The 20,510-nt window shown below is 48.7% G+C and overlaps 1 protein-coding gene across 3 annotated transcripts in view; it reads right to left on the bottom strand.

The window, feature by feature from the left end:
- ADAM19 (ADAM metallopeptidase domain 19) overlaps positions 1 to 20,510 on the bottom strand; it is a 31,619-nt gene that overhangs the window by 2,321 nt on the left and 8,788 nt on the right. For 2 of the 3 annotated variants that reach the window (XM_074552043.1, XM_074552040.1), the window contains exons 4-22: positions 16,426 to 16,504; positions 15,374 to 15,450; positions 13,354 to 13,546; positions 12,852 to 12,917; positions 11,491 to 11,562; positions 10,540 to 10,706; positions 9,572 to 9,656; positions 9,186 to 9,325; positions 7,888 to 8,065; positions 6,975 to 7,064; positions 5,607 to 5,802; positions 5,190 to 5,298; positions 4,354 to 4,546; positions 3,740 to 3,820; positions 3,126 to 3,234; positions 2,892 to 3,024; positions 2,605 to 2,671; positions 1,754 to 1,960; positions 270 to 416 (exon numbers count right to left, since the gene is read on the bottom strand). In XM_074552043.1, coding sequence (XP_074408144.1) covers positions 270 to 416; positions 1,754 to 1,960; positions 2,605 to 2,671; positions 2,892 to 3,024; positions 3,126 to 3,234; positions 3,740 to 3,820; positions 4,354 to 4,546; positions 5,190 to 5,298; positions 5,607 to 5,802; positions 6,975 to 7,064; positions 7,888 to 8,065; positions 9,186 to 9,325; positions 9,572 to 9,656; positions 10,540 to 10,706; positions 11,491 to 11,562; positions 12,852 to 12,917; positions 13,354 to 13,546; positions 15,374 to 15,450; positions 16,426 to 16,504 — 2,389 coding nt within the window. The remainder of the gene's footprint in view (positions 1 to 269; positions 417 to 1,753; positions 1,961 to 2,604; positions 2,672 to 2,891; positions 3,025 to 3,125; positions 3,235 to 3,739; positions 3,821 to 4,353; positions 4,547 to 5,189; positions 5,299 to 5,606; positions 5,803 to 6,974; positions 7,065 to 7,887; positions 8,066 to 9,185; positions 9,326 to 9,571; positions 9,657 to 10,539; positions 10,707 to 11,490; positions 11,563 to 12,851; positions 12,918 to 13,353; positions 13,547 to 15,373; positions 15,451 to 16,425; positions 16,505 to 20,510) is intronic. The other variant, XM_074552041.1, reaches the window with a different exon arrangement.

The following is a 20,510-nucleotide window of genomic DNA, read 5'->3' as shown; positions in this document are numbered from 1 at the left end:
ACCCCATTGCTCTGCCCCACTCACACAAATGCTTTGCCTGAGGAAGGGTTCAGGGCTGTGGAGGAATGAATTCAGTTTTGCTCAACTCCCTAAATTCTTAATATGAAACAGGCAAAACCAGACACCCCTGCAATAAATGTGACCAACCCACAGCCCCTCTGTCCACCCCCCTGGGCTGTGCACTGAGGTGTTCTGCTGATATTTCCTTCAGTGTTTTTATTCCCCAGGGGTGAATTCCAGGATTTCCCACCAGCCCTCCCCGTGCCTACCTGTGCCACAGGCTGGAGGTGCCCAGGGGCTCTGCTGTGCCCAGGGGGCAGTGGCACAGCAGGGCTGCTCCCCTGCCAGCCTCTGGACCGGGATGGGATGGGGTTTGCTGGCAGAGCTCTCTGGGGTGGCCGCGGCCTTGAAATATCCTGCAGAAGAAAAATGTCATTTCAAAATTAAGCCTTAAGTTTTGGCAGTAATAAGTAACCTGTGTTCCAGAGCCTTTTTAATTAGCCACATAACTGATGCACTTCATGGCTGAAAGCAAGTTCCACACACAGACACTCAGTGTTTGTTTGCCCATACAATGCCTGTAAACACTATATATGTGTATATTCTTGTACCCATACAAACACACACACCCACAAGCAGTTATTATTTGTTTGTGCACACAGCTGTCCCTAATAGGATGCTCAGAGCATTATATTTTCCATTCATCTAATGAATTTCAGTGGAAAGCATGTCCCAGGGGTAGAAGTCACCCCCACAAGAGCCAATTGCCTGTTGTTGCTCAGGGTCTGTGCTAAGCTGCTGCCTTACAGGTGTTGATTTAACAAACACAGCTGCACTCATGACTTGGAGGGCACCCAAAACCCCTGCAGTCTCCTCAGACTATGCATAAATGCAATGCTTGATGGCTTGGGGATCTATTGCTCTCCAAGGATCTTGCCCTGTGACTCCAGAAAGGACAAGGAAGACTAAATTCCACTGACTGCCCGGTCTGAAGAGCTCCTATAGGAATAGCAAGAGAGCAAATCTGGCAGATGCTGCAAACATCCAGGAAGGCCAATGCAACTAGCAAAAAGTGACATTAATTATTTCCCCTTTGTCTTCCCCAACTCGTGGCTCTCCACTAACCCAGAAACACCAAGGTTTCTTGTGGGAATCCTATGAAAAGTGTTCCATCCCATAAGGCTGATTGAGATAAAGAGACTGGATGTGTTGGGAGGGAACACAAAGGAGATCAGGGGGAACTTGTCAACAAGCAGCTGGGAAGGATACCTATTCCTTACTTGACAGCACTCAGCTTCCTGCTTTTGTTTTAGTTTTCTTTCCTGCTGAAGTGCCGGCTGTTCACAGGAACAATGCACTAGAAACAAACCCCATTCCCTAAGATTTTTCTCCATAGGGTTTGTTTTCTTCTATGTCCTTCAGAGAGAGACTGCCTGGGAACCAGCCTCTTGCTACTTTTGCTTCTTTGAGGGCCCCAATATAATAATATTATTTTGCAAAATGGGTGAAGTCAGTCTGAGTGATTTACCATCTTTCCAATAAGAATGTGGGGTCCGTAGTAAGTTTAGAACAGAGCTGCCAGCAAAAGAAATAAATATTCCCTTTTAATCTTCAAAATGACCTCATGGACAGGAAGCTCACATAAGATGGGGTCAGTTTGGGTCAAGACTAACAGCTCCCCCAGGGTGAGAGGCCTCACCAGAACAAGCCTGCCATCAAACAGCACCTACAGGGCAGCAGCACGAGTCCATACCTGAGAGGTTGGGGGTTTGGGAGCAGGAGGAGCCGGCCTGCTTGGGGGTGTCCTGCGGGGAATGTCCTTGGGAAGCTCTGGTCTCATGGGCTGCCCTCCACTGCAGCTCGGGCTGCCAGGGAAGGGGGGTGTCTGCTGCCTGCTCATCTGGAGCCCCAGAGCTTGCTGAGAAGGAGGCTTGGGTGGGATTTCAGGGAAGCCAATCACCTGTGCAGAAAAACCACAAATCCTCATGTATTTCCACTTCAAACCACCCTTTGTACTTGCTGTGACACTTCTGAGGATCTACGTGAGATCTGTGAGCCACAGAGTAGAAAATATTGCCTGCAACACCAGAATGTGTCTATGAAACACCAGTATATGTGTGTGTGTGCAACACCAGTATGTGTGTGTTTGTGTGTGTGTAACACCAGGATGTGTTGTGTATGTAAAACCAGTATTTGTGAGTGTGTGTGTGTGTCTGGTAGGTGTTGGTTAGATGGACTGGGATAACTTGGGATCATGAGGCAGAAATGGAAATCAAGAGAACAGAGTAACCCAGGCATCAGTGTGACACTTGCAAATAAACCCAGGGTTTGCCATTTCTCCAGTTCTGAGATGGGGGATGTGACAACAGAGGATCCAGCAGGAGAGACAAGCAGCCACACAAGCCTGGTCAAATCCCAGCTCCTGCCTTTGAGGAAATCACCAGGAGCAGGTGCTGCACAGCTACCACTGACTTTCAGCCAGGGGTGATGTCTGTCTCCTTTTCCCATCCTTTGATAAAATCACTCCCTAATTCCAGGGAAACCCCATCCCACACCTTGGGGCAGCTGCATCTCTGCCCTGCAGGTGGAAGGACCCTGCCCTACCTTCCTCTGCTGCTGAGGGGTTCTCAGCTTGAAGGCAGGGTTGGCATGTCCAGTTCCAGAGGTGTCACTGACAGAGAGAAAGAAAAAGAAGGAAGGGTGTTAATGTCTTGATATGTTTTTTCCTTTGTTTTCCTGTATTTACTATTTTATCTTCACTGAAGTGAAAAAATGAGAAGCCAATAGTGACTATACCAATAAATCAATTTAGTGACATTCCTCACAGCATTTGCAATTCTGTCCTGGCAGGAGGGGGGACAAGGAGACAAGGCACAGCACTGACAGCTTACCTGAACTGAGGCGTCTTCTTTAGAGAACAGATGGTAAATTTACTCCAGCATTTCAGATAATAGAATAAAAAGATTCCTGTGAGAAGGAGAATGGGAGCCAGGATTGCCAGAGTTATCACAACTGCTGAAGGGCCTGTGGACAAGAAAATGGAGTTTGTTAAATGGAAAACTCTCTGCTCCCAACCAGCTCAACTCCTCCTGAAGTGGCCCCATAGCAGGGCTGGTCCCTCTCACCTTCAGGCAGAGGGGGACCACTGTCCAAGCTGCCTCCTGTCCCCTCCTTGTTGCAGAACGGGGGGGCCCAGCCCTGGTCACAGTGGCAGTTCTTGTTGTTGTTGCACACCTGGAGTGGGGAGATTCAGAGATTCTAGTGGAAGCTACTAAGAAACCTGCAAGTGAAAACAAACTAAGCCCTTGCTGAATTAAACACTACAGGAGACACTCCAGTGAGAGCTGAGTGCCTGGAAACTCTTTTCTTCAGGGAGTGGAAGCAATTTGGGATAAGCTACCCTAAATGTTACTTTTTGCTATGTTTTTTCTTTAGTATTTGTAATACTTTTTATTCAATCTAAATTGGGCCCAATTTATTTTTCTTTAAGATTATTCCTTGTTTTTTTATTTATTGCAATTCATAAAATTCCAACAGACCACCTTAAATCCTATGTCAAAGGGACTTTCATGAACCAGAAAATGCATCAAGCAGGAGAGAAATATTCAAATTGAGAGCCAAGAAGCCAAAGTCTAGAGCAAACCTAAGGAAGGTATCAGAACTGAGGTCAAGCAGCCACAGAAGAATGGAAGCCCATCCTGCTTCAGCCTGGAATGGAGATGAAAAAGAAGACACTTACTCCATGCCCATGGCACTTCTTGCTACAGCTCTCAGATTCAAAGATGATGGACATGTTCTGGCAGCGCCCCTCAAAGCAAACCTGCACAGAAATCATCCAAAACCTCAGTGTTAGCTCTCTGGATTATTTACCATGTGCTATCTTGTGACTTGTGACTTGTAAATACAACTAATTATCTCCCTGGGCAGAAAATCAGGAAATGAATTAACCTGGTTCCCAAGCAAACTGGGGACTAAATCCCAGTCCAAGGGAATCAGAGAGAAGTGGGAGCTCAGCTGGCCACAGCCTGGCCAGGCCCATGTGGCAAGTCCCTGAAGGAGCTCTCACATCTTTGGTTCCAACTGTGTCTCATCTTTTAAGCAAGACAACTTCAACCAATTAGCAAATCCCAGATTTAGCACTGGCCCTGAACTTCATCTGGCAGAGACATAAAGCCTTTGGTGTGTGTCCTTCTCCAAAACCTCTAAGGAATTATTTTTCTAACAAACACAGAAACCTCCTAGAAGAGCATTAGACATAAAAAATTAATAGCTTGACAACCACAAAGCACATTCTGGGTGGATAAGTGACACTCTGAGCCTCCCCCAAGCCACTCCAGGCAGGACTGTACCTACATGATGGCTCCCACACTTTGTTCCTGTCAACACCAGGCCGGGGTCCAGCATCTCCTTCTCCTCACTGTCGGATGTGTACACGTGGGTGCCCCGACAGCGCTGCCTGTTCACAGTGGTGTCTATGGCCACTGCATTGGGCTGCAGGGGCTTGAAAGCTGAGCTCTGGCACTGGATCTTCCCACATTTAGCGTCTCTGATGTCAAAGGAAAGGCTAAAGTGGTTATTCCTGGCTTGCAGAATGTTTGCAGACATGAGCTCTAACTGTAAATTAAAGCAGCAGTGCTGAGTCATTGTTAAACGAGGGATTCAGCTGCACCCCGGAAAAGAAGGTTCAGAGCAAACACAGTATCCAGCCTAATCCCTGGAGGAAGGGTTTGCTCCAAGAGCTCTGCCTAGATTTCTTTTAGAGCCAATGGAGAGAAATGTCAGTGATGAGAACATGCACCTCCCCAAGAATTATCTGATGGATATTGATGGTACCACCCCACGGTGCCCATGGATGGGGGTTGTCCCCAAGGATGGCCAGCCTCAACAAAATCAGAATTAAGACTAAGAAATTTTGACTCAGTTAGAAAGCTACATTTATCTTATGGATTAAAAAAACCCCCCCTCTTCTGTAGCTTTGGAAGAACACCAACTAGATGTTTGAAAATGGTGAGCTGAAAGCTTCAGCTGTAAAGGCTCCAAGTCCCACAGAGATGCAGCTGGTTTCCCAGGAGGCAGAGGGAGGGAGTGAACCAATGCATGGATCAGTTTTATCTCCTGGCCCATGATTTTGTAACATATAAAAACATCCTCTCCACTGAGCAACCCTGGGCTTGCCCTGTGCTTTGTACCTCATGTCACACTTCCTGTAATTCCCGTAGATGTCCTTCCCACAGTTCCCGTAGACATCTCCAGCAGCATTGACCTTCTCAAAGCAGGCATCAGGTGCTGGCTGTGCTCCTGCATGGGAGAGACTCAAGTGGCTGCTTCATCCCACCCCATGCCAACCACTCACTTGTCCTTTCTCTGGAATGGTTGGAGCACGGGAAATTTTTTGCTGCCTCCTCCATGTGAGTAAGGCAGGAGAAAAGGCTGCTCGGGCTCTGCTGCAGACAGCAGGTATGGAAGGTGCTCCTGCCTTGCTCAGGGTGAGGAGCAGCAGGAACAGAGCATTTGCTGGTTCAAAGGCCAGCAGGTGCCAGACACCTTGGAAATATACTGTGGAAATGTGGAATTACTTGGCAATGTGGTGCAGGCAGTGTCCTTACCAGGCCCCCAGAGCTGCACACACTGGTCCCTGTAGGTGAGGCACATGCCACTGTAGCAGTAAGCCTTTCCCCCATCACAGGCAGCCCCATCCATCTGGTAGGAGTTGGGGGGGCAGAACGGGGACTCGCCAGTGCAAAATTCTGGGAGGTCACAGTGTCCTGAGCTCTTCCTGCAGGGAGTTCCTGGGGACATCAGCTACAAAGAGACAGTGGGGAAAACCCAGAATTATTGCTTGGCTGCTCTGGGGTTTCATGTCTGTGGATAAGGCAGAACCCTGTGTGTGTCACTTTGTCCTCCCTGTCTGAGGGTTTTTGAGGTCAGTAGTGACTTGTGCCTCTGGGACTTCATTAGCTGGGGGAACTGTGTAGAATACAATTAATGACTGCATCCTTTCCCCAGGTAGCAATGAGATCATGCATAGAATGTAAGGCTGCCAGACCTCATGGGGACACTGATCCATCTCACTCTACCCTAGGGTAGGATCCAATTTACCTGAACCATTTCTGACAGATGTTTGTGTAATCTGTTCTCAAAACCCTCCCTGGTTGGGAAGTTTGTTTCTGTCATTTCTGCTGGAGACATTTTCCTGATGCATAACTTATGTCTCCCTTGCTTATGAGTTTGCTCAGTTCATTCTTCTCTTGTCCACCACACACATGGAGAACAAAGGGCACTCACAGTCACATCTGGGAGCTTGTTCCAAGTGAGTCCAGGTGGATTTCTGGAAATTGTTTTCCCCATTTTGCTCAGGATAGGTCAGTAAGAGCATGCAGCCAACATGCAAACATAACGATCAGTTTAAGAGAAATGTTTTCCCTATGTTTGTTTTTGAGTTAATTTGTTGTCAAATTTGAGATCTTTGGCTCCAAAACCAAAACCACATTTTAACAGTCATTATAAGGAAAGCTGAGATTTAAAATGATACTCTTTGCCAGCAGTTCTTCAGCAAACACCAGAGCTAAAGGGATTCAGCTGCACCCCAGAAAAGAGGGTTGAGAGCAACCACAGCATCCCTTATCCCTGGAGGAGTTTGCTCCAAGAACTCTGTCTAGATTTCTTCTAGAGCCAATGGAGAGAAATATCAGCTCTGATTTAACCCTCAGTGTTTAAGAGAGGCAGTGTGACTCCACTCCAGCAGCATTCACAGCTCATCTTAAGACACCAGAGGAGTCAATTTAATCAGCCAGAAGAAAGGACCCCACCAGTTTGATTACACCCATGGCTGCTGCACCTAAAGACAAACCAAACCAGGTGAGGAGTTAAACTCCATATTTGGCTGTGTTTTCTCCCCTTCCCCCTCCAGTTTCCAGCCTCACACTTGCCCCCCTGTTATTCCCTTTCCTCTCAGGAAAGCCCAGAGCCCTCACCTTGCACTGATGGCAGCAGCTGCCATGGGCACACTCAGCACCAGGCTTCAGGGAGCAGGTCCTGGGGTCACAGCAGGGATTCCTGCAGTCCTGCAAGGCAGAGAGGGGCAGCAGAGCTCACAGGGCAGGTCTGAGCTAGCACTGATGTGCTCTCACTCACTGTGGGTCACACACAAGGTAAAACCCTCCCTTCCAGGGTATCTCAGGGTACCCAGCATGAACTGAGAGCCAGCACTGCACAACCTCCCTCTGATGGGATACAGCTGCTTGTGCTAATCACATCTGGAGAGTCTGGGCTGCTGGCTCCAGCTCCCAGCAAAGGATGGATTTGTAGAAGTGAGATGCAGTGCTGAGAGAAGATCCACCCTTAACAGGAATGGAGCCATAGGTAAACTGAATTTATATATGAAACTGCAACATCTGGAGGAATTTTTTCACTGGAAGGGTTGCTAAGCATTGGGATGGGCTGCCCAGGGAGGTGGTGGAGTCACTGCTCCTGGAGGTGTTCAAGAAATGACTGGATGTGGCACTCAGTCCTGTGGTTCCTTTGACAAGGCGATGATGGGTCACAGGTTGGACCTGATGATCTTGGAGGTATTTTCCAACCTAAATTAATGTGTGATTCTGTGACCTAAAATCACCTTTTCATCTCCTTTTTAAATGAAGTTTTAATCGCCTCTGTCCAGCCCTGGACCACACCAACCCTGAGTTCTGGGTGGATTGTACCACACACTGTGAAGTCAGATGTAATATTTTAGAACCTTGATTTACATTAACACGCAGGGAAGATACTTTTGTCTCCTGCACAAAGAAAAGCTGATTACAGATCACAAAACTACATTTGCAAAATACATAATAAAAAACAAAGTGTGTCCCACTAAACCCCAAATGGTTGGATCTGAACAATTCTTACCTCCACCTCTCCACAGTCACACTCCTCTCCCTCCTCCAGGTAGCCATTTCCACATTTCCCTCCACCATACATCCTCTTGGTGTCTGGCATGTTGGAGAGGCACATCCCTCCACCAGAGTGCAGGTACTTCTCCAGCTCCTGTCTGTTGCACTGGTTGAACACCTTGGGGAATGGGTGCCTGAACAGAGACAGGGTAGAAACACATGAAGCCAGGTCTGGGCAATAGTTTAGAGAAGCAAAAAGAAGCACATGCAATCCTACAAGTGCCAAAGGACACAGGTCTCTCCCTGGAATTCCTGGAGTTGTGCTAAAGCAGGTGGTGATTTCCTGTGCCTGCACTACACAAGTGAGACTGCACTGCAAGACTGTTTAGTAACATGATGGCCTTACAAAATAACTTTGTAGAACCAAAATACGTTGAGTTATATTTGACTGTGATTGCTAACAAGCATGGCTGTCCTCTCCTCCTCAGTTCTGGAGCTGTGGTTTATTCCCAACTGCTTGAACAAGCCTGAGAATCCAGCACTCAGCCTGTGAATAACCCCCTGTGAGCCTAACTGCTAAAAATAATATTTAATTTTTCCTATCTACCACCTCATTTTGAAGAATGTGAATATTGTTTGTGACAAAAATTATTAATTTCTGTTGCTACAGTGCCTGTGCACTCCATGTGTGGCTGTGCATGTGTGTGGATGCTGTGTGCTCTACTTGCATGCCATTGTGCTTTCACTTCTCACCCAAATGGTTTTGGAGGAAATGATACACACAAAAGAAGATGCCCATGAAAAAAAAAAATCTGTTCACATAGAGGAAGGCTTGAGAAAATGGTGAATGTGGCTTTAAGTGTATGAGTTCATCTGGCATGTTTCGTGTAGAAATTTTTATGTTTCCTCATCCAAAATCAAATTTTAAATTCCTATGGGTTTCTAGAGCCGCCCTTGCTTCCCCTTTCTCTCACTGACTTCTTCCCTGTTAAACACAGGCTCTCAGAAACCAAGGAGTATTCTCGAGAAAAGGGAACAGGAAAATTTTCCTTTTGCCCAACAGTTCAGAGCTCCACCTTCAAATGCTGCCATCACCTAAGGGCAGTCTCAGGCAGGAATCAGTTCCTTGGGAATCAGCAAACTGCTACTGCTCCATGACCCCAGGGTATGTTCAGCAAATTTTTATCTATAAACACTGACTCCAGCAGGCAGCAACAAACCCACTTTCACTCTACATCTCCAGCTCTTACTCCACCAAGGCCCTTGTAACAAAGCCCTTCCCATTCCTCCCTGAGCCCATGGGGATGAACTCACCCAGTGGCAGAAGCCATGATGCAGCCCCCATCTGCTGCAGGGGTGGTACAGCAGCCAGCAGAATCGTGATTCATGCCAAAATTGTGTCCCATCTCATGGGCAATGGTAGCAGCAACTCCAATGGCATTATCAGAGTGGTCCTGTGCAAGGTCAAAGAGCCACATCAGCATTTTACCTGTGCCTGTCCTGTGCACCTCTGGGTCAATGGGGTGAAGAGAATTGCTCATTTGTACACGTAGAAAATATCTACTGGAGGTATTCCTGCCTATAAGCAGGTGAGTGGAGAAATGCACAGGAAATATTTTCTCCCTGGGCTTTAGGAGGCATCTCTCCTGTGTATTCACTGCTGGCAAGAAGCTTTATATTGGGAATTGGCAATCACTTACCATGTTTACTCCTCCTGACTGGAAATCAGAGCACATGGCCATCACGGGAGCCAAGCCCACTGTGGTACCTTTGAAGGGCACACCCCTAAAATCAACCAGAAAAGCAAGAAATGGTACTGAGGCACTCGAGGAGGCAGGCAGGGAAATGCACCCTGCAGTGCACAGGGTTAGGGGGACACATTGCCTTTATAGTGTCTTCCAGAGCAGGACATCATAGCAGAGCTACAAAGCCTTTAGGTTTGTTTATCTTGGACTGCTACTCTGTTCTGTGGGCCAGCCAGACAATCCTATTTTTTATAATGGTTTGGTTCCAAAAAGTGCTCCTGCTGAGCTTTGCAACAAGCACAGAAAAGACCAGCTCTGGATCCTTAGCTGAGTACTGTTTGTGGATAAGTAATTTACCATAAGCCTGATATTTGCCAGCCTGGGATTTGGGGATTTCAGGGAGTAGTAGGTAACACCTCTGAGGTGCAGCCACGCTCTGCTCCTGTCTCTGAGCTGGAATTCTGCACCACCCTGAAATCTCTGAAATGGGAGCCCTGGAAATTGGGCTCAGGACATGACCAGATGGAGAGGAAATACAGTAATGTTGGAGGGAAAAAAACCCAACCAAAGAAAACAAGGGAAAAGGCATTTTATCTCTGCATTTCAACTCCACAGGTCCTCTGACTCATCCTGGTGCATGAATTTCCATGGGGGAGGTAAGGACATCAGAGAGCTGCTGCAAATTTTTTCTCCCAGTGCCACCTGCATTGCTGGCCAGGCTGCTGGCCCTGATGGATCATGACCCATCAGCCACAGGCCACCATCAGCTGGCTCCCAGCACCAGGGCTCTGTGTGCCAGTGGGGTGGGTTGGCAATTAATGCTTTCCACAAAGCCACTTTGAATCCTGGAAGGATATCATGGTACAAAAACTGATTTCCCACCCACCCAAGCCGCTCGTCAGAAACAGGAGGAATGAGCTCACGTGATTAGTTGGGCATTATCATGTTTTCTGTGCAGCCTCTCTTTGCTGCTCCAGGCCAGGAAGGACTTGAGGGTGGAGTAGGGATTCTCTGTTACCTCACATTGATCCCCATAATTCCAGATCTCCAGCCCCACCAAGGCAATCCGGATATTCAAGGCTCTATAAAACTAAGATACAGAAAAGAAAGGAGGTGATAAAATGAGGACCACAAAGTTATTTTACTGTGTTTTAAAACTCAAATATATCCTGCTAATTGCTACTAAAGATTCACATGTCCAGAGAAGATGCTTGCTCTGGAAATGCATTTCAGCTTAGTGCTGAGCTCTGCAAACAGAAATGTGCAACCACCTAAAATCAAACTGAAACAGACATTGAGCTTTCATTTTTGAATGATTGGCGGAGACATAATCTGAAGAAAAAGACTGAAGACTGATATCATATGCTTCATATTCCAATATGTCAAAATTCCTTCCCTGTTTGCACTTCTGCCATGTCAAGTGCCAACAGGAGAAGCATTCATGAGTAATGGGGTAAAGGGAGTGGTGGAAGGGGTTTAAGGGGAGCAGAAAGGAAGTAGATCTGAAAAGTAAAGAAGTTTTACTTCAACAGCACTGCAGGGATGACTTCTGAAAGCTCCTTCCAGTTCTACTTCCCCGGTTTTCTACCATTTCAAGTGAATACCTCAGTCCCTTTTCAAAAAGCATTACTTAGGTAACAGTTTTTACAGAAATGGAGTAAAACACAAGGTGTTCATGCTGGCTCCAAGGAATGGAGATCCCCCACCCTGTTCTGGATTTGCAACAACACAATTGTTTGGCAGACACTCTCCAAGTCACTGGGGAGAGCTGCCAAAACATTATTCTCCCAAAAAGCCAGCCTTCTCCTGGCCAATTAATTATCATATTTTATGATCTGGGCCTTGCTTTCCTCCTTTCACATACACAGTCTCACCTTATCTACATAATTAGCAGCCTCCAGTAATTTCTGCTTCGTTGCTTCAATGTTGAAGTGATGTTTCTGAAACTGAACAAAATGAACATGTCAGGCAGCACAAAGACAATTACAAAGAGCTGAAATGTGTTAAAATGAGCCACATTATTCTGGAAATGAGAAGGTAACTCTGAAGTGAAGTCTCCCTGCACTGCACATCTGACTTTAAGCCCACCTGTACAGGTATATTCAGAATTTATCCCTGGCACACCATGGCAGTGGTGCTACTCAAGTGGTGGCACAGTGAAGCAACCCAAACTTATCAGTGCCCCCAGAGCCGGGGGCTGACAAAGAACTGGCAAATGTGCCAGGTGAAATGTGTGATAACAGGACTTCATGTCTGAGGTTGAGGCTGCTGGAGCTCTCATCACATCTCACTCATCCAACCAATTTGCCTGTTTAAACCACTTGGCAAGGAATAAGGTAATTTTAGCAAACTGGCTGAAAGAGTTAAATGGCAAAATGTTCAGATTTTTGTTTAACAGATCACAAAACCCTGACTTTTCTTTTAGTGAGGGACCCAGCAAAGAAAGGGCATTTAAGAACAACACTGTGAGCCTCTGTCCCAGTTTCTCTGATCAAATGGTGAACAACATATGGCAGTTCCTGGGTATTATGTGTTTTCTCAGTTTCCCTGGTGTCCTGCTGCGTAACAGAGAAACCAAAATAGGTTCTGCCTCTTTAGCTTTGTTCACAATAAATTATAGCCCAGAGCACTGTGTGGTTTTCCCTACTGGAGTTTCAAGTTGTAAATTATGGATAGGACCAGCCTGGCTCCCGCCTGTGCTGGAGATTAAACAATCAGTAAAACACTGTGTGGTTTGCACTGTCAGTGTGTCTGGCCTGTCCAGGCTGGGGATGGGGGAGGGATTGCTGACTCCACTCTGCTTCTCCCAGACCTATTCTGTGAGCTGGAGCCTTAAAAATGTCTATTTACATATCTGCTAGCAGCTCAGAGCAGAGCATCATCACGGTTATCTTCTCTAGAGATTAAGTGTACTGCAGTTAGAAGCACATCACTCCTGGAAACCCCCAAATTTCTCAATCCTGGCTCTCTCAGCCACAACTAGGACTGACCACTGCTACCCTGAGACCAGAACTGACCCTCAGCCCTCATCCAAATCTGCATCTCTCCCTAGGCCAGTGGTGGCTGCCAGGACAAAAGTGACCCAGACACAGCTCTCCCTGTCCACTGAGAACCACTGGAATTGCAAGAGAAAACTTGCTGACCCCTCAGCAGCCCTCCCTGCCCCAGGGGATGCTGCAGGTGGGATGCTCTGTGCCCAGTGCTCCTTGGGTATAAAAAAAATCCCATTTCTTACCTCTGCATAATCAGCCACCAGCAGGAGCTCCACATACTTTGTAGCCTGCAGAGTGTCCCGTTTCACCTGCAGCAGCAGCAACACTGGGTTATTGGGTTACTTCCCCAATATTCCCCAAGAAACTCTTCACAAAATATATCTAGAGGTAATTTTTCCCAGTTTGTTTCTCACTGGCCATTCACCCCACCCATCGCACACAGGGACCTCCAAATGTGATTGATTTAGGGCAACCAAGGTCAGTATAGCTACAGCAGGTGCCCACAAGCCTGTCCTCAGCCCACCCTTTGTTCCTGTGTGGGATGTAGGAACAGCTACAGCCCACCACAGTCCCCAACACTCATTGACTTCCCTGCTGGAGCCACTGTTTCACATCCAGCTTGCTGAAAACCTCGTAAATGCTCTTCATTTCACTTTCTCAGCGATGCTGCTATGAAACAGCAGGGCTGGGAACAGGTGGGATGTTTGGAGCATCGTGCGTGGACCCAGGCTGAGCCCTGCTCACCCTCTGGCCTGCTGGTTTCATCCCAGCTGTGAAGTTTCTGAGCCAATCTTCAGCTGCATGCACAGTGCCCTGGTGGCCACAAGCTCCTCCCTGCAGCCTCAGGTTGTCCACCCTGTAAATCAAGTGCTGGTTTGGGCTGTCAGGAGCTGGCTCCAAGATATAGCTGGAATTGCTGCTCAGTGTGATAAGTCCTCTGTTGAAAGGGGAAGCAATAAAAGGGAAAGTTGATTACTATCACAGCAACTGGGGACAAATCCTTCTGCTGCTGCTGCTGAGGTCCCATCTGACTCTGGCAAGACACTTATCCAGGTAGTTCATTAATAAAAAGGGTGAGAATGTTTTGAGTTCGGAGGGGGAAATCCCTGACCTTCCATATTTTAAAATCCATTCAGTGGGCCTCAGACATTGAGAGCCTATTGGAGCATGTGCTGCAACCTGAGAAGTTTAACTTACAGCTTTTTCTTTAGGGGCAGTGGAAGCTTTTCTACCAACAGAAGAATTTTGCCTTTAACAGACCTGACTTGAAAAATGTGAAGACTTTGTTTGTCAACAGGAAAAGCAGAGCTCTCCCTGGGTCATGCATATACCCAGATGGTTTTAGATTTCTCAATGAGCATCTTAGAGCCAGGAGAGCTGGAAATGTGTGTGTGATGCCCTCTAGAAAATGTGTGGCCTGATGGGCACCATGCAGGCTCAGAGTGAGAACGTGTGCTCAGCTCCTGTGACTCCCCAGCAGTGAGAAAAATATATCAAGGAGCTACCAGCAGACACTGAGAGCTCAGGAGTGCAGGAAGCCTTTGCACAGGCACACTGAACATCTCTGGAAGGCAGAGCCTAGGGAAACAGGCTGAGAGAAGCACAGCACACCTGCGAATGCTTTTGCTTTTGGAATGTTTATTGCAAGCCACAGGTGGCTGCACTGTCCTGGTTATCTCACTGGCCCCTTTGGCCTGTGCTGCACTCACTGGGATGTCTCAGGTTTGCTTTGGCAGGGGCTGTTTCCTGGCTGGAGCCAGTCCCACCAGCACAGCTTCCAGCAGGGCTCCAGAGCAATGACCACTAATGTCAATAAAGCCCGTGTGATGTTTTGGAAACAAACTGAGCTGGTGTAAATGAATGCAGCTCCTTGGTCACAACAAACTGCTTCATTTAGTCCTGGCTGAGGGTACAGACCCCCTTTTCCAGCCAAAGACTCCATTACTCCCAAAATAAAGGTTTCACACACACAGCCCTGGCACCACCTGGGGAGAAAGCAGACAGCAGAAAGCTCACAGCCCAGGAGGGAGCCTCTTCAAAGCCTTGAAGACTTTGCCCCAAAACACACAGCAAATTGCCAGCTGTGAGAGAGTGGGAGAAGCTTTCTGCACAAGTGTTGAGCACTGGGTTGGGACATGGTGAGTCCTGTCCCTGCCGGTGACAGACGCAGCCCTGAGCTACCAACAAGGGACTCCTGCTGCAGTGGGCTCAGGTTAAACTCAGTCACTGCACCCATCCACACTGGCAGCACACAGGGGAAGGGTCCTGGAGCTGCCTAGGGGGCCATGGCTACTAATGACACCCCAAATTCTGCATTTTCCACAACATGGCCCTTTTTATACCCAGGCTGAGTGGCCTTTGAGAGCTCTCCATCCATTTAGAGAGAACCAGGCTGCTGGGAGAAGAGCTGGGGTGGCAACACCTGAGCAAGGGCATTCCTGGGGGCATTTCAGGGAGCATTTCCAAGGGCATTCCCAGGGGCATTCCTGGTGGCATTTCCAAGGGCCATTCCCAGGGGCATTCCAGGGGCATTGCTGGTGGCATTCCCAGGGGCATTCCCAGGGGTATTTCCAAGGGCATTCCAGAGGCATTCCTGGTGGCATTTCCAAGGGCCATTCCCAGAGGCATTCTCGGGGGCATTCCCAGAGACATTCCTGGGGGGCATTTCCAGGGGCATTTCCGAGGGCATTCCCGGTGGCATTTCTGGGGGCATTCCCAAGGCCATTCCCGGTCCATTCCCGATTCCAGCGCCCCCGGCACTCACCGCAGCCCTCGGCAGGCGCTGAGGGTGACGCTGGAGCGCTGCCAGCCGCGCACGGTGCCGTGGTAGAAGCAGTGCTCCTGCAAGGCAGAGGAGGCAGGGTTGGGGCTGTTGGGACGGACACGGCACATGGGATAAATTCAGGCGTCTCCGAGTCCCGTGCGAGCGCTGCCGACACTCCCCGCTCGTTGTGTTCCCTTTCCGCTGCCTTTGGCAGCTCATTATCAGCGCTAAATCTCCGTGACTCCGCTGCGAAATTTGGCATCGAACAGCTCCTTGTTGCCAGCAAAAATGGAGAGCTCAGAGTCCCCCAGGGGAGGACTGGGGTGGCTGCAGACCCAAATCTTTCTGCTGGAGCAGGAGCTGCCCATGCATCGATGGCAGCTGGCCCCGGGCCGTGCCCCAAGGGATGTGGCTGCAGCCCCACAGAGAGTGACACCGCGGGCAGCTGGTGGGACAAAGGCGGCCTCTGGCAGGGACAAGGAGGCTTTGGGGCAGAAATACCAATATATTCATTATATCCCTTCCCCTCGCCCCCGGGCAGCAGTGGGAAGGATGATCTCATGGGGATTTTATCTCTTATTTTTGCTTTGTGACCAATGCACATCTTTGTGCTGCTGCAGCAGGGGCAGACAAGCCTGGGTGAGATCAGTAATTTATGGGGTTTATATTGAACGGGAGCTGGCTTATAGGGGCTGCTTTCCCCAAAGGCTGGGAAGGCCCTTGGTGGCAAAGCTAAAAGCAAGAGGGTGAGCAGTGTGAGGAATAAACAATTCCCCAGCACCCAGAGAGAGGGGAGCAATGCTGGCGGCTGACCTTGGCTCTCATAACACAGCTCAGGCAAAACAGAAAGATGTTTTTACCATTTTTGGGGGATGGAGCAGCTTTCCCACTGGAACCTCCTGGATCAGAAAGCTGCACTGCCCTCCCCTTTAGCTCTAAGCTGTGGGGATCTGTGCCCTTAAAAAAAGGCCCAGGAGGAGGAGGTTCACCTGCTTCTCCAAGCCCAGCCCGTGTGCCCTGCAGGCTCAGGAGGGAGGGATCTCTGCACTCACCGTGTGGCTCAGGGAGCTGCTCTGGGCTTCCCCAGTGTGGCTGTAGTGGGTCTCAGTGTAGCCTGGTGCAAAGAGGTTTCTGTAGACACAGTGGAGGGGTGAAAGAAAGGCAAAGTTAAAAATTAAAATGGTAAGACTTTTCTTTTTGACCTGGATTTCTGCTTCTTTGGGGTGCTGGAAAATCAGCTAGAGCCAGCTCTTTCTGAAGCCAGTGTAAATATTCCTGCTGCTGTGGATTTGGGGCAGTCACTGTTTTCTACCCGTGGTGTGAAACCAGCTGCAACACCCTGAGAGGGCAGGTGGGAGACGGGGATCCACAGGACAGCAGCTGTGCTCTGCTCCCTGCTCTCCCTCCTGCCAGGCCTCGCCCAGGGAGCAGCTCCTGGTGGCCCAGGAGCCTTGGGATCCATGGCAGGAGCATCACCACGGGCTGTGGGAGCTGTGCAGAGCACGCTGTGATGGCAGAGGGCCAGGAGGTGGGAGCACAGCTGACCTGGGCACTTCCATCCCTCCACTGCCCTGGCAGGAGCTGAGCACCTCTCACAGAGCACATCCGCTCCTGGGAGGGCCCCACGAGCCATCTAAGTGCTCTTTCGAGCCATTTATTAAATTAAAACAATAACAGAGAGCCTGTCCCTGAGTTCAATTAGGCTCCAAGATCCAATTCCAACAGCTGCAAGTAAACAATTCCATTTTTACATGAGGACTTTTAATGACCCAGAATCCCAACCTAATCACTGACCCTTAATGGGTACAAATATCTGCCCAGAGTTTTCTTTCTATTGCCAAATTATGCCTCAAATTATACTGGGATTAAATTCAAAGCACCAAGTCCTGCACAGCAAACACAACACAGGCCACATCTGGGTGCTGGTGTGAGTCCTCAGCTCAAACCCAGACTGTCTCCACTGCCCAGATCCGAGTACAATCATAAATTAATCTCTATCTGCATTTCAACTGCTGCCCAGAAGCTGGTTCACATTTTTGTTATGGGAAAATGCTGATTCCCCAATTTGAATTTGTTCATGTCATCCCCATGTACACAATATTCTCCCTGTCTTCAACCCAGGATCAGACCAAAAGACTATAAAAGGAGCTCCTGTGCTCCTTTAGAAAGAAAGCATTTTGATTTTGTTCCAGAGGAAACAGCCTTCTCCTTCTTTTTAAACATCTGCATTTGCTAAACAGTGATGTAAAAAGTACAGCAAGTCAAAATCTGGGCCAAACCAAGAAGGTCATATCCTGTGTCCATCTCAGCAGCCATAAAATGTAGGATTAAAGCAGTTTTTAAAAACAATAGTTGGTCTTCAAAAATTTGGAGGAGGATCACAGACATGCCCCATTGATGGAACAGTCCTGCAGCAGCCCCACGGGGCTGTCAGGCCACCAAAGTGCCACATTTGCCACCCATGAGGATGCCACATGCACCCTGGGCAATGTGTTCTCAGATGCAGCTGCAGCTCAATCCCTTTGCATCCCTGATTAAAGCATGTCATGCACCAGATTGTAGAACTAAACTGCTACAAAGCAGGAAAAAACGTTTTCTTCTTTTCTTTGCCTGGTTTCTTTGAGCTGGATGAAGAAAGCTGCATCACAAACACATACAAAGATTTTTCCATCTTGGTTTTCGGTACCTGTCGGTCAGATCTTATCAACCTTGTAAACATCTCTGTTTAAAAAAGGGACTGGCTGCCTGTGATATATAATTAAATTACACCAGAACAACAGGAAACAAAACCTTTTATCAGTGTTTGAAAGTGCTTCACCCACCTGGCATCCAAAGGCTCGGGCAGCTGAACAAGTACCTACGGCTTAACAAGAGACAACTGTGCCACTGCTGTGTCTGATAGCATCTGATGTCAGGAAAGCAGCAGCTTTTATCTGAACTTTGAAAGCTCAGCACAGCCCAGAAACGCTCATTTTGTGTCTTTCTGATGTGTTAATTCTTATCAGCAGATGCTGTCAGTGATCAGGAGGCTAGGTTGCTGCATTCAAACCCAAGATAAGCAACATCCCACAGAACATAACTCCCTTCATCTCCCTGACCGCAGCAAGGGTGCAAGAAACAAATATTTAATCAACAGATTGCATTAACTGGCAGGAAATTGCCCTGAGCAATGCTCTGGCAGGTATCTGGTGTGTGTCAGGGGCAGACAGTGAAGCAGTGTGATCTGCCCAGACACCAGCCCGCGCATTTCCAGCAGCTGAGGCTCTGCACAGCCTGCTTGCCTCATTCCCAAACAAACACTCTTGTGTTTCCCTCCTGCTCCTTTATTCTTGGAAAGCATTAGCCATGAATAGGCACTTGATCTCCCCTCCAGCATCCCCGGGAGGCTGCTCAGAGCTCAGGGAGGGCACAGGATGAGGGCACTCAGCACAAGGGGTGTGCACATCCCTGCTCACTCAGGCTCCAGCCCCTCCTAGAGAGGATTAAGGAGCTTTGCCTGAGTTTTTAGGGACACTTCTGCAGCTGCTCAGCTCAAAGCCTGTGTCATCTCCATGCTGCAACTTCCAAGCCTCTCTGCACCAGTTGACTCCTACTCCACGCCACAGGGCCCCTAAGAAAAGCCCAGTTTCTTATTCTGAGCTTGAAACAATCCTGTTTTGAAGACAGTTCCCAGCCTTAATGCAGGGGACCCTGGGGCTCTTGCAGCACTGCCAGAAAGGGCTATCACAGGGGACTGATTGCACAAGGTGTGGTGGGGAGGGCAGTGAGGAAAGAGGAAAAAACAACAGAACATCTTGCAACACCCTTGGTGGCTTATTTTGAGTGTGTAAAATTTCATTCCCAGCTCAACTCGCTTATTCAGCAAGAACCAAGCTTTCCACCAAACTGTAAATAAACAGCAAACAAACCTTCCTGTCACCAGGAGTGCACCAGAGTTATCAGCCAATCCTCTCTTTTCCATGTGTACCAGTTGCTTGATAAACATCACAGAAACACCCAACCCACACCCCAAAACCTTCTCTGTCATCACTTCAGAACAACATCCCTGCCAGGCTGAGCAGCTAATTCCAGGGGAGCTCAGCCCTGCAAAGCACTGATGGAAGTTTCCAGAAAAATATAGATTTCACCTCCTTGCTGGAGAAGGAAAGTCTGGAAAAAACAGCACAATTTGGTTCTTTCTTCTTAGTTACATTACATGCCTTTGTAGTGAGCACTTCTCCAGCAGCTCACACCGAAGCTGCAAAAGTCTGGATGCAAAATAACATCACTTAAAGGCTTCTGAGATCCAGTCAGGCAGCTGGCAGATCGCTAGCACACATCATCTTCCTAAAAGGCAGCGCTGAGTCTCTCATTAGAGGAGTTATCAGCATGAAGAATTGATGAAGTCAGAGAAAAAGCTGGTTGGGGATGGGAGCACTCTCCTTTGCTAAAGCTGATAGCAGCTGCAGCTGCTTTGGGGCCAGGGGAAGCTGCACACCAGAGCTGGGGATGCTCTAGAGGAGCCTCACACCGTTCCAACAGGGACCAGCTCTCAGCAGGATCAGTCAGTCCCCAGCACCCAGCTCAGCCTCCAAGCTCAGGGTGGAATATCCTGCTCTTGGCAGGGATTGCTCCCTGGGAAGCCCTGGGAGCCAGGTTGAATGCAAGCGAGGAAGCCAAAAGAAGGGAGAGTGGCTCGGTGCCATCATGTACAGATGGCCTGAGCAGTTCCTGCTGATGGCTGTCCTGGAGCCACGTCCTGGTGCTGCTCCAGCCTTCAATGATATCATTGTTTGACACAAAGCCTCCTCCTCCCTGCGCTGTCCCTGCGTGCAGAGCTGGCAGCACGGGGCAGCCTGGCTCTGCTGGGGCTGGGGGTCACATTCTTCACTCATGGACTGAGATGGTTCTCAGCTCTCTTGGCAGGCAGCTGCCCCTGTGGCACTTGGGGACAGGGAGAGGACGTGGCTTTTTCATCTGGAGGCTGCTGAGGAGCGGAGAAGCAGCTGGAGGGAGAGGGGCTGCACCCAAACACTCCCAAAAACAGCAGGAGGAAAGCTGGGGCCCTGCTTGCATGGCCATGTCCTCTTGAGGGAGTGCACATTTCCCAGCTGCTCTAGAGAGCCTCACCCCTATTTTGCTGATAAATGGCAGCAGT

This window comes from Zonotrichia albicollis, chromosome 15 (genome assembly GCF_047830755.1).
Source record: "Zonotrichia albicollis isolate bZonAlb1 chromosome 15, bZonAlb1.hap1, whole genome shotgun sequence".
In the NCBI taxonomy this organism is placed as follows: Eukaryota; Metazoa; Chordata; class Aves; order Passeriformes; family Passerellidae; genus Zonotrichia; species Zonotrichia albicollis.
This window is presented reverse-complemented; position numbering and strand designations above follow the sequence as displayed.